This window comes from Echinops telfairi, unplaced genomic scaffold (genome assembly GCF_000313985.2).
Source record: "Echinops telfairi isolate 266 unplaced genomic scaffold, ASM31398v2 ScPeMD7_25;HRSCAF=90, whole genome shotgun sequence".
NCBI lineage: Eukaryota > Metazoa > Chordata > Mammalia > Afrosoricida > Tenrecidae > Echinops > Echinops telfairi.
In genome coordinates this window covers 686365-698460 of record NW_022103922.1, presented here as the reverse complement: position 1 = coordinate 698460, position 12096 = coordinate 686365, and the positions used below count along the sequence as shown (strand labels likewise).

General features: G+C 59.7%; 2 protein-coding genes and 1 non-coding gene across 3 annotated transcripts in view; all 3 read left to right on the top strand.

Moving 5' to 3' along the window:
• The window catches only part of UAP1L1 (UDP-N-acetylglucosamine pyrophosphorylase 1 like 1), a 7717-nt gene extending 4453 nt beyond the window's left edge, over positions 1-3264 (top strand). The window contains exons 6-9 of the mRNA XM_030885384.2: positions 113-253; positions 535-720; positions 1254-1320; positions 1741-3264. Of these exons, the coding sequence (XP_030741244.2) occupies positions 113-253; positions 535-720; positions 1254-1320; positions 1741-1833 (487 nt within the window). The 3' untranslated portion in view covers positions 1834-3264. The remainder of the gene's footprint in view (positions 1-112; positions 254-534; positions 721-1253; positions 1321-1740) is intronic.
• On the top strand, positions 1418-1524 carry LOC115869415. The gene has a single exon (XR_004046167.1). It is a non-coding gene; the product is annotated as a U6 spliceosomal RNA (small nuclear RNA).
• Positions 3265-5398: 2134 nt separating the features above from the next.
• The window catches only part of MAN1B1 (mannosidase alpha class 1B member 1), a 16337-nt gene continuing 9639 nt past the window's right edge, over positions 5399-12096 (top strand). The window contains 4 exon segments of the mRNA XM_045289342.1: positions 5399-5449; positions 5452-5628; positions 5751-5859; positions 6646-6776. Of these exon segments, the coding sequence (XP_045145277.1) occupies positions 5399-5449; positions 5452-5628; positions 5751-5859; positions 6646-6776 (468 nt within the window).

Sequence of the window (12096 nt, the reverse complement as noted above, 5' to 3'; positions counted from 1 at the left end):
CTGCAGGGATCTGGGGGGTAGGGGGAGGTGAGGCCCTCCCTGGCCTGCTCACTTCCCTCCCGGCTGTGCCTACCGTGCCAGCCTGGCACACTGCCCCTCTGCCCTCCCCCAGGGAGTTTGAGCCCTCGCTGCAGCAGCACGTGGCCATCAAGAAGGTGCCCTTTGTGGATGACTCGGGCAACCTGGTAAAGCCACTGAAGCCCAACGGCATCAAGTTGGAGAAGTTCGTGTTCGACGTGTTCCCGTTCGCTAAGTTAGTGCTGGGAGCCGCCTCTCTTCTCTGGGTGCATCAGGGGCAACTGAGGTCTTTGGGGCCCCCCAGTTCCTTCCTCTCCCCTCACCCAGTGGTAGGGTATGTCTCCTTCTGGGTCCCCAGGACCTGAGTGTCAGACTAAAGATGGCGGGAGGGCACATCACTTCACGGTGAAGGCCTGGCCAGCTTCCGAAGGGTCTCAGCCCTGGGGCTGCTCTGAGGATGGTATGGTGCTGCCCTGACCTCTCACAGACTGACCCCTCGGGCACTGTCCTCCCCAGGAACTTCGTTGCTTTTGAGGTGGGGCGGGAGGAGGAGTTCTCACCACTGAAGAACTCGGACTCCGCAGCCAGGGACAACCCAGCCACTGCCCGGCGGGCCCTGCTCTCCCAGCACTACCTCTGGGCCCTGCGGGCTGGTGCCCGCTTCCTGGACACCCATGCGGCCCTGCTCCCTGCAGCGCCCAAGTGAGTGTGGAGCCTGCTGGGGAGGTGGGGCTGGAGACCCAGCACAGGGCCTGCAGAGGGTCAGCAGACAGCTGGGCATGCAGAGGGGAGAGCGTCTCTTCTGTTGCCGAGTGGCCTGTCAGGGACCCTGGCCGAGGGAGCTTTCTGGCTGGACTCAGGGACTGTCCCTTGGGTTGGAGGCTAGCTGGCTAGAGACTGTGGACAGAGACTGGGAGGAGGTTCATAGATCTGTTGCCCCAGGCTGGGGGGATCCTGGGGGGGGCAGCAGGCAAGGATCTGTGAAGGATGCTCAGCCCAGGGCAGGGGTGGGGGGGTGTTCTTATGGGGGGGGCACCTGTGGACCTTCTCACAGACCCTCAGCCCTGGGTAGGGGTGGGAGGTCCCAAAGGGAGGGGAGGCCATAGACCTCCTGGTAGGTGCTCAGCCCTGGGCAGGGCTGGGGGGTGGGGTTCTGGGGGCAGGGAGGAGCCCATCACTTGTTGGCATAGGTGCTACATGAGTGACATGCACACACACACACACCCTCCCTGCAGGTTGTCTGAAAGCGAAGACCCTCCGGCCTGCTGTGAGATCTCCCCCCTGGTGTCCTATTCAGGCGAGGTGAGGGCTGCCACCCCTCAGGGCTTTTCTGGGTCACAGTGGGTGGAGGGTGGTGAGCTCAAGCCCAGCCTCAATTTACCAGTAGAAACAAGGGGTGGTGCGCGCTTCGGCAGCACATATACTAAAATTGGAACGATACAGAGAAGATTAGCATGGCCCCTGCGTAAGGATGACACACAAATTCGTGAAGTGTTCCATATTTAAAAAAAAAAAGAAACAAACAAACAAACAAGGGGTATTTGGAGCCTTCCAAGGCTCTGGTGGGGAGACATAGCTGGGGAGTTGGGCTGGCCCTCCGGGCAGTCCAGGCTGACACTTGGCTGGGGAATGCAGCTCGCCCCCCTTGACTCCATGTGGCTTTGGGCGCATCCTCAGGGGATGGGGCTCTGTGGTGGCTGAGCAGTGGCTGTTTGCTTACAGGGCCTGGAGGAATACCTGCGGGACAGAGAATTCCAGGCTCCCCTCATCCTGGATGAGGCCCTGGCCCAGGTGCTAAGGCCCCAGGACTCCTGACTGGCATCTGTTGGGGACATGGCTTCCCTTGGCAGGGGGCTCCAGGCAGGCTCCAAGGGACTAAGCAAAGAACATCTTGCTTTCCCTGGGAGGGGTAGCTTCTCCCTCTCAGTTCCATGGCCAGAGGATGGCTCTCGGGTACTCCTGCTGCCCTGGGGTGGGGACAAGGACTCAAGACCTTGGCATTTGGGCTGAGGGGCAACAGCATGCAGGGCCTAGGGGTGACCAGCAGGGCTGTCCCTCCCCTGTTGCTCCAGAGACGGTGCTGCCTGTGGGGTCTGGAGGGCTAAGGTGAAGAGCTACTCCTTCCCCTGAGGGTCCTTGATGTGCTCCCAGCCGGGCGGGGGGCTTTCCTCAGGTGCCTGTGTGAGGGGGCCATGTTTGGTTGAAGCGCTTACTGGGCAGCTCCTGCCCACCAAGCAGAACGAGACCAACCCCCTTGCAGATAACAGGACCTCACAAGGGGGGACCCCACAGAGGAGCCCCGGGGCCCCTCCCAATACCCTGTTGCTGTGCTTGAGAAGCATGCCCCCTCCTCTGGCTCTGCAGACCACGTCCTCCTCAGTCTCCTGGGTGCCTTGGCTGCCCAGTCACCAAGGTGCTGAGAGGTTGGGGCTGACCAGGCCAGAAGCCCCCTCGGGGCCCTTCTTTCTGGCCACACTTGGTGCTCAAGCTATTCTCCGCCCTAGTGCCGGTAGGCGGTGGCCTTGCTCCTGGCTATGCCCCTGCCCCATGACAGAGGGCGGCCTCACCTCCACGGAGTGTGGCATAGACTGCTAAGTCACCGCCCCCCACCCAGACCCATCCCTGCACCTTTCCCAGGGTCCCTCCTCTTCCAAGGTGGGGGAAGGACCCAGGTGAGACCACCAGGTCAGTCTTGGCTGCCACTACTGACCCAAAGCCTGGAAGACTGAGTCCACCGAGGCCCTGAGTCTCCCCTTGTGCCCTAATGCCCTCTCTGCCTTGCTGGCACCTGCCCCCAAAGCTGCTGCTCACCACAACTGGAGCCAGCATTCCCCCTTGACCACATCCTGGGGCGTCAGCAGCTTTGGGGGAGGAAGGAAGTTTCCCATGGACTTTCTGTGCCAGTGAGCTTCCTGGTGAACTCTTGGAACAACCTGGCTTTGACTTCTGTTCAAGCGCCTCCTGAAGCCGCAGGGACAGTGCAGGCAGGTCCCGGGAACCAGCCCGTGGCTGCCCCTTCCACAACGGTGGTGCCACGCAACCGAGCAACCCAACGGCCAGGTGGTCATCCCAATTGCTGTCACGTGCCTATGGAAAGGGACACACTTGTCCCATCAACAACGGTGGCTCACAGCCAACCCCCTCACCCGCCCCCCCCATCCCTAACCCCTGCCACAGACCTGGTATTGGTCGGTTTTAAAACAGAGAAAAGCACAAAACATCTTAATAAAGAGTGCTGTACTTGGGGCATGCTCTGGTGAGCAGTGCTTGGCTGGAGGATCACATGGGCAGGGCGTGGATGGCACCAGGCTGGCCCCGGGGCGATGTGTGTGCTCCAAAGCAGCAAGGGTGCTCTGGACCTCCTAGGCCTCTGGCTGGGGTCTCCACTCCTTTCCAGCTCTCCCAGGGCCTCAGGGCATAGAAAACCTGCTAGGTCCCGAACCCTCAGACTGCCTCTCCAGCAGTGGGCTCAGGGACCTCTGTTGAGTTTGGTGTCCCTGTCTCCTCAGGACAGGTGCCCTGGTGGCATAGTGGTCATGTGTTGGGCTGCCAACCCCAAGGTCAGCAGTTCAAAACCAGCAGGCACTCCAAGGGACAAAGACCAGGCTTTCTACTCCCATAAAACATCCAGTCTTGGAAGCTCACAGGGGCAGCTCTGCCCTGCCTTAGAGGGTCTCTAAGAGTTTACTCCAGGGCAGCCAGTTTGGGTTCCTTCAGAGGACAAGGCAGGGCCAGGATGCCAGAGCAGTGATTGGAAAACACTGTGCTAGAAGGGAAAGTGGGGGTGGGGTGCCAAAGCGGGGGGATTCCAGGGTGATTCAGATGAGCCACTGGGCAGGGGCAGGATGCCACAGCCATGCTGATGGGAAGGTGCAGTGTGTGATAGGGCTGGAGAGAAGAGGCATGGGCTTAGTGTCAGGATTGCTAGCCCTGCAGGAATGGCTTTCCTGGCTTCAGAGGGGACCAAGCAGCTCAGGGGTGCAGGGAAAACAATCCAGAGAGCGGGGCTAGCAGTCACTGTGAGGTCCCTTCCCAAGGATAGCGTGGAGGCAGGATCCATGGGCATGCCAACTCACAATGCCCTGTACAGGGTAGAACTCTTCCTGTGGGCTTCCGAGGCTGCCAATCTTTACAGGAGTGGACAGCCTCATCTTTCTCCCACAGTGCAGGTGGTAGATTTGAACTGGGGGCATTGTCGGTAGCAGCCCAATGTATAACCCACTGCATCAAGCTTCCCATCAGAGCCTGGAGTCCCTGCTTCTCAAAGCCAGTAGCGGGTGCACCTGTACTTTTCGAAAGGCCCTGCCCAGGGGCTAAAGCTGACTCCAAGCTGGTCCTCTAAGGCTTCAAAAGGACACGTAGGAGAAACGGTCTGTGGAGTCACCTCAATTCCACGCTCCCAGAATCCGGTGTGAGGAGCCTCTCAGAGGTTGTGTCCAGGGCTGGTGCTGACTCCAAACGAGCGCTGGTTGCGTCGTGGTTACACATTGGGCTCCTAGCCGCGGGGTCAACAGCTGGAAAGCACCAGCCGCTCAGCTGACCCAAGAGGCGCCTGTCCACGCCTACAGATGATTACAGGCTTGGAAACCCACAGGGACGGTTCCACCCTGGCCTATAGGGTCGCTGTGGGTCAGAATGGATGCGAGGGCAGTGAGAGTTTGGGAGAGCGTGCCCAGGGAAAGGCAGTCACAGGAGGATGTGTGGCTCACAGGTGGTGGGTCGTGCTCTCTACGCACCCACCCCCTTTCCTGTCCGCCCGGAGTTCACGAGACTTCAGGGTCCGGCCGGAGGCCTGTGGCTGCTGAACTCCGGGCCTGCTGGGCGAACATCGGTCCACTCTCACGCGCCCCGGCCCCGCGCCATCCACGCGTCCGGGAAGCTAGACGCCGAGCCCCGGGGCTTCCCGACGAGATGGTTCCAGCGGCTGTGCCCAGGCTCTCCCCAGGTGAGGGTCATTCTTCAGTGCGCTGCAGACACGATCCCGCCGCCTCTGGGCTTTATGGCCTCCGGAGACTCGTGGGCAAGGCCCAGGATCCCCCGCGTGGGAGGAGCTCCGGCCCAGAACACGCCCCGAGCGGAAACCGGGCCGGCCCTGTTGCTATGGTCACGGCGGCGCTCTGGAGATCTCTGCGCATGCGCGAGGTGGAGGCGGTGTGGCGCAAGCTGTGCACGCCCCGTGGGTAGAAGCGGCCTACGCCGGCGTAAACCCCCCTGAGCGCAGGCGCACTCTCTTGCTCTCGTCTGCGCAGGCGCGGTGAGGAGTAACTCCGGAAAGGTGAGGCGGAAGAGCGGGCGCGCGCGCAAGCGCAGTGGCACGTGACCGTACTGCGCAGGCGCACTCGGGGCGCGGCGCCATGGGAGGACTGTTGACGGAGGTGCAATGGCTGCCTGCGGGTGTCCGAGCAGTGGGGCTCTCTCTTCCTCTCCGAGCCGGGCTTCCTGACGCCGCTAGTGGGCGGGGCACCCCGCGCCGCCGCCGCCGCCGCCGCCTTGTATCCGCCGCCACTGCCGCCGCCGCCGCCGCCTCATCGCGACTTCGTCTCGGTGACGCTGAGCCTGGGCGAGAGTTACGACAACAGCAAGGGCTGGCGCCGGCGCTCGTGCTGGAGGGTGAGGTCGCGCGGGCTAGGGCAGGCGGGAGGCCCCGGCCGAGTCACAGCTGGCGGGCATGGCGGGGCAGGCGGGCCCCCACGAGCCCGTCGGTCCCCTCGGCAGCGCTTTCTCCCCGCTAGAGATGGAAGCAGCTGTCGCGGCTGCAGCGGAGCGTCGTCCTCCTCCTCCTCGCCTTCCTGTTCGTGTGCGCGCTGCTGTCCTTCATGAACGCCGGCGACCGCTGGCCAGGTGGGCAGCCTGGGACCCGGGCCTGCCAAGTGGTCCCCCAGGCGCAGGGTGCCCGGCTCTGCTCCCCGCTCGCCGAGCAGCGGGCTGCTAGCCGCAAATCCACGCCCCAGTCGCTCCGCGCGCGGAGTGGGGCGGGAAATGGGACTTCATGTGCCTTAAGAAACAGCCCTGCTGTGCGGGAACCCAGGGAGGGGTTGGAGTGCGAGGCGCCTAGAGTCTCCGGGCAGCAGCTGGGGTGCCCGCTCTAGTCGCCTTCCCGCCCCCGTCCGAGGAGAAAGAACAGAAAAGACTCAGCCCGCCATGCCACCCTCCCACGAGAAACTTTTTTACTGTGGTCCGTCATCCAGACCGGAGTGAAAGTGATCCTTGCCGTGCCCCCAGGGGGCAGCGTCAGCCGGCTTTGGGAAGCTCTAGTCCGGGTAATGCCCTTCCCAAACCGCTGTGGCCGCCTGGCCTGCTGGAGGGGCTGCAGCGCCGACTTGCACGGAGGGTACCAAACTTGCCCAAACCTGTTGCCTCTGTGTAACCATATTGTGCATATGGCAGGGAGACTGCCAAGGCGAAGTGTTTGGGGGTGCACGCCGTGGGTTGGACAAAAGCCGTCAAGCGCTTCAGAAAACGCCTGATTCCTGATGGCTGCTTTTCTATCCCCTCAAGTGACCCCTGGTGCCCACCGTGCTCTCCTGTAGCGAGGCAGGCCTTCCCAGAGGTTCTTCCATGAAGAACATGTCTGTCTAAGTCCTGGGTCGTGGCGCCGCTGCTGATCAAACGTGTCTTCCCATGTAGCTCTGAGTGAGAGGTCAGAGAAGCAGCAGGTACTGGTGGCTCTCCCTGGACTGAAGCCCATTCGCCCACCCGCCATGCCGGCCCCTCGGACAGCCCGCGCTGGCCCTGACTTCCTGGCGGCACCCCCTCAGGTACTTCGAGAGCTGGACCACACAGGTGGTGCTGGGGGGTTGATGGTGGGCTGGGCTGCTCACCAGCCAGATTGGCAGTTCAAACCCTGCAGCCTCTCCTTGGGAGATGGGGGGGCGAGGGTGGGAGGGGGAGTGGTCTTGTCTGCAGTGTGGAAGGTGCTACTGGCAACAGTGTGTGGAGATTTATGGCATGCCCTCACCGGTGCGATGCTGGGGCCAGAACCCTGGGGGAGAGGCATGCTCTTGGTCCGTCTTTGTTCTTTGAACACCTGTGGGTGCTCACTCTGTAGGGGTGAACCAAACTGATCCTGCCCCTTCTTACAAGCGGGTGGAGAGGCAGGTGACACCCAACCACAAACAGTGTCTGCTTGGTGATGCCCTATAAGTTGTGGCTAGAGGCAGAGTAGCTGGGGCAGAACCTCCAGAAGATAGGCCATACCCCGCTCTCTGGAGGCTGAGTCCCCACTGGCTCGGCTGGGAGGCAGAAGTGCTCTGGGCCCAACCCTTGAGTGGCCACTCAGCTCTGAGGCCCTGGGTGACAGTGGTCCTGGGTAGGGCGCTGGGCAGAGGCAAGGCTGCAATGCTAAGTAGAGGAAGTGCCCCTTGCTTGGGTGAGTCTTGCTGGAGTGGGGATGGAGGGGAGGGGGCCCAGCGCTGGTGGTGGTCCGCTGTGTGTCTGTTCAGTTGTGGGAGGAGGGGTGGTGTACAGTCCAGAGGTCTGGACAAGATGGGCCGGGAGAGGGTGGCCACCTGGCCGGGGGCCATACTGCACTTGTGAGTGCCTGTGGCTGCTGTGGGGGGAGGGTCTCTAGGTGGCAGTTTCATGCACCTGCAGGCAGGTCCTGGGTGGTGATCTGAGAGACGGGCAGGCGCAGCTGCTGCTCTGGGCTCTGGACAGGTGGGCGCCTTCACTGTGGGGCCAGAGGGGCCTGTGTGAGCAGTGCTGACTTCCAGCCTCGAGGGATTTGCAAGCACACTGTCAGAGCCCATTGAGGGCTGAACCCAGCCACCTCCTGCGTGTCCTCGGCTCAGAGCCCTCCTCCCTGGAATGCAGCACCTCCAGATGGGAGGGCGTGGGGGCAGATCCAACCCAGGTGCCCAAAAAAATATGGAAAGAGCCATGCAGGGAGAACCGCTGAGCACATGGCAGGTGTGGCAGCCAGCCGCCAGGACCCATGGGGAGACTGCCACTCTTCATTGGGCAGCATCAGAATTTCTCAGACAACTTCTATTGTTCCCATCAGCAAAACCTGCGAAATGCTGTGACTCTCCCAGGTCGACTAGGCAGGGAGTTATTTAATGTGGCCCTTGCCGTCCATGGGCTGTGACTCCCGAAAAAGGGTTGGTGGGACTATGCAAATTAGTTGTGTGTGGCCCACCAAGGGGATGGGACACCTTAGTAACAATGCGAATAAGAGGTATGAACTTGACCACGGTGGTGCTCGATTTTGCAGTCCGTTAGTCTGAAAGGGAGCCAGCCTCGGAAGCAGAGGGAGACCTCACCACCAACAGGAAGAGGGGGTGCAGTGTGTTTTTTCAGGACCTGAGGCCCCTTGCCTAGAATCTGCTAGGCCTGTGGCACCGGCAAGGGCACAGAGCCGCAAGCATTAGTGGGGCACGCGCAGTAGAACAGGGCGTGTGCCAAGCCTTCCCTGCCTTCAGAGCTCAGGCAGGAGGCCAGTGCTTACTGGGAGAGCTGGAGGGAGCGAAGTCCATTGTAGCGTTCGCCGAGGCCCACTGGGAGGCCAGGCCCTCACAAGACCGTGTCTAGAGAGACTGACCGGAGAAAAGCTGAGTCCTGGATCGTTTGATCCCCAGCTGTAACCTGTTCTTCGCCCCTCGCCCTGCCTGCTCTGCTCCCACCTCCTGGCCGTGTCCCCCACCCCCAGGGCCCTATGGCTGCTGGTTGTGGACACGGCACCCCAAGAGAGGTGCCGCACATGCGGTTCCTCACCGTGCTCTGCAGCGTCCCTCTAGGTCACTGGGAAGTTTAGGGTTTTTGAGAAATAGCTGTGCCGGCTTTGAGTGAGCTTTGCTGTTGGAAGCAAACCAGCGGCAGCCTGAGCCCCCCATTGCTTCCCCAGCACTGCTAGAGCAGCCTCCACCAGTGGGTGGTGAGCAGACATGACTCTCCTCTGTGGGGCTGGGAGAAGTCTAAATCGGGCTGCCAGTGCCACGGGAGGCACTTTCCGTCTGCTCCTTGGGAACTTCTCCAGCCCATATCAGCTCTTGGCTCCTGTCGGGGGAATTGTCCTCCCTTATGTGTAGTCAGCTCCGCCTCGAGCTGTGACCAGAACCTGCTTGGCAGTGGCCATAACAAAGCAGGACCAGGTGTGAGCGATCTCTTGTGGGAGAAAGAAACGAGACAAGTGTGTCCGAGACAACTCCCAGACCGGACTCACCCCTTGAACTGGCTCTCGGGGTGCAGAGTCCCCAACACTCGAAGGGGCCTCAGGACTGACTACGATTGTGGGAAATATTGAAGACAGACACAGAGAGAAGCCTCATCGCCATCACGCTTGATGCATGTCCCGTCTGCGACTCCACCCTTGGAGACAGCTCCAAGCTCATCTGCTTGATGGCTTGGCAGCACCTCCCTCGGTGCTTTCCTTCACCTCTTCTTCGCAAATTGCTGTCCTTTCACGCCCTTCTTCATTTGAGGGAGCAGAAGTCACCGGGAGCACGGTCAGGTGAGTAAGGTGCGTGGGACAAGAGAGGTGTGCTGTTGTTTGCCCAAAACTGGTGCACTGAGATGGCTGGGTGATCAGGTACATTGACGTGGTGGCAAAACCAGCCCCCTGTCTGCCACAATCAGGTTTTTTAGTGCAATCTTCTCAGAACCTCTAATAGAAAGCTTGGTTAACAGTCTGACCTGGTGGAACGAACTCTAAATGCACTATGAGTGGACATTTTCGTCAGTTTGGGAAATTGACAGACATCCAGAATAAGGTTTGTCATCAATCGACATTACACCTTTTTTGGAAACTTTTCCCACAGTGCTGTCCTTGTAAGCTGTGTGCAACATCACAACGGTTTCTGTGGCATTTTTCCTGAGCAGGAAACAAAATTTCACAGTGACACTCTTCTCTTAAATCGGCTATCACAAAAATCGAGGTTTGAGAGAAACTGCTTTTACGAAAAAATTCACTGTGAACAGAGAGAACCTTCCCAGGCGATGTCACTGAGTGCTCTAACTCAGATCAAGTTGCTCGATGCTCACTCAGTGGGAAAAATGGGTACTACAAAAGCTGTCCCACTGTATTAGTCTGGGTACTTTGGAGAAACAAATCCACAGCAACTCATGGATAAAAGTTTGATGTAAAGAAAGTGTGCATCACGAAAACATCCCAACCCAATGCTGCCCAAGCCCACAAGTCCAACATTAACCCATTAACCCAACACCATTCCACAAAGTCCTCCACCTCACAAAACAGAGGCAATGATGCGGACTGCAGGAGGAAAGCTGAGTCAGTGAACGAATAAGCATCTCAGCACTAGCAGGGGTCTCCACATGGCTGCTCCAGCACCCAGGGCTGCATCGGGGTAGGTCCATGCGGCTTCTCCTTGGGGATGTCTTGTAGGAAGTCAGCCTTGCCAGCTGAAGCAGGGAACTGCTAAGGCAGCTGCACCCGGTGCAACCATCAGAAAGCAAGAGACCCGAGAACTAGAAAGGTGAGGCTCACCACCCATTTATCCCTCCGCCTTTCAATTAGCTCCACATGTGATTATCGGCCAGGTTGGCACAATTAACTAACTCACCCACCTAGCATAATTCTGGGATTTTGAGGGGGTACCTCCTGGTATGTAATGGGGCTTACAGGTCTTTCAAAAGGCATGCGTGTTATCTAGCTTACATATGACATAGTGGGTAATATCATAAGCGGGTAACATGATACACCAGCAGCAAGGTGAGTCACCCTCTTGACCGAGTGCTAGTTGACCTTGAAGCCCCTGAGCCCACTGCAGGGGTTGCTACATTTTACAGTGGGTGGGGCTGTAGAGCCTGATTGCTCTTTATCTACAGACAATCCTCAGGCACCGGGAACAGCCAGACGCTGGGATGATTCATCCTTTATGGAAGCTCCTTTACGACAGTTCCTTTATGGGGATTATTCAGTCATGAGAATGTGGGTGAAGATTTGTTTATATCTCATAACCGTGAGGGTCTTCCCTCACCGGAGTCGGCTTTCCTGACCCATGATGGTGGGCATCGAGGATGCAGCTGCATGACACCCTCATGCACTCCCCCAGCTTACCACACAGGGCCAGAACTACCCAGCATGCAGTTCTCCCATCAGGACAGAGCCTTCTGGGCTCTGTGCACGGCCTGAGCCCTGACCACCTCAGGCAGGAGTTGCAGGGCTGCTCATCTGCTAACCGATGCACCAGGGCGCCTGCACTGCCAGGAGGCCGCCTGTCTGAGGGCGCCCTGTAGCCTCTCTGCAGGTCAGACATAGGCAGTGGGCTGGGAGGTCCACCTATACCACCCAACCTTGATAGCAGTCCTGTCACCCCCATCCTTCTCCTGGTACTTTGTCCAGACACGGCTCCCTGTCTCCTGGGCCTGGGAGGTTCTCGGCACAGGGATTGCAGGTCCAAGAGATGTGCTCTGATCCCGGCTCTTGATGGTAATGCCCTGTGTCCACCCCCATCCAGCCTCTAGGATTGGCGCCGTTCAATCCAGGCTTGATGGTAAACTGACCAGTCCCTCACTAGGGTTCCGTGCACCTGATTTGCATAGTTCTACCCCAACAAAAGTGCAGCCAGCGAGCCCATGCTGACTCCGTGGCTCCGTAGGACGGGCAGGCGTGCCCGGCGGGTTTCCAGACTGACTGCATGCAGCAATGGCCGCCTCAACTTTCTCCTGAAGAGTAGCTGGTGGGGGCCACAGGCCTCTGTTTGCAGTCGTGTGTTACCTGGTGGCTGGCTGGAGCTGTGGACTGGCCGACGCCACAGGCGTTCCGAGTTGTACGTACTCTGCTGTGAGATGGCTTGTCTTGTGTTCATGAGGGCGTTGGCAGTTCCTCTTAGTTCCTCTTTTGAGAGAGGAGGTGGAAAGAAGCAGGCCGGGGTGGGGGGGTGGAGATGCTATGCCACGCCATGACCCAGAAGCAGAGGCCCGGAGGGCCTAGTCTAGAGCAGACGGAAAGCCTTCCCCCGCAGCTGCCCCCGAGTCCAACTGCCCACCTCGGAGCCTCTGAGAAGATAAAAGTCTGTGTGGAAGGCCCTGCCGGTGTTGCGTGGCAGCCGCAGTAGATAACTGAGAGGTGTGGGCACCTGGGAGTGGGGTCCTGCTGTCCCTGAGCCCTGGGCATGGACG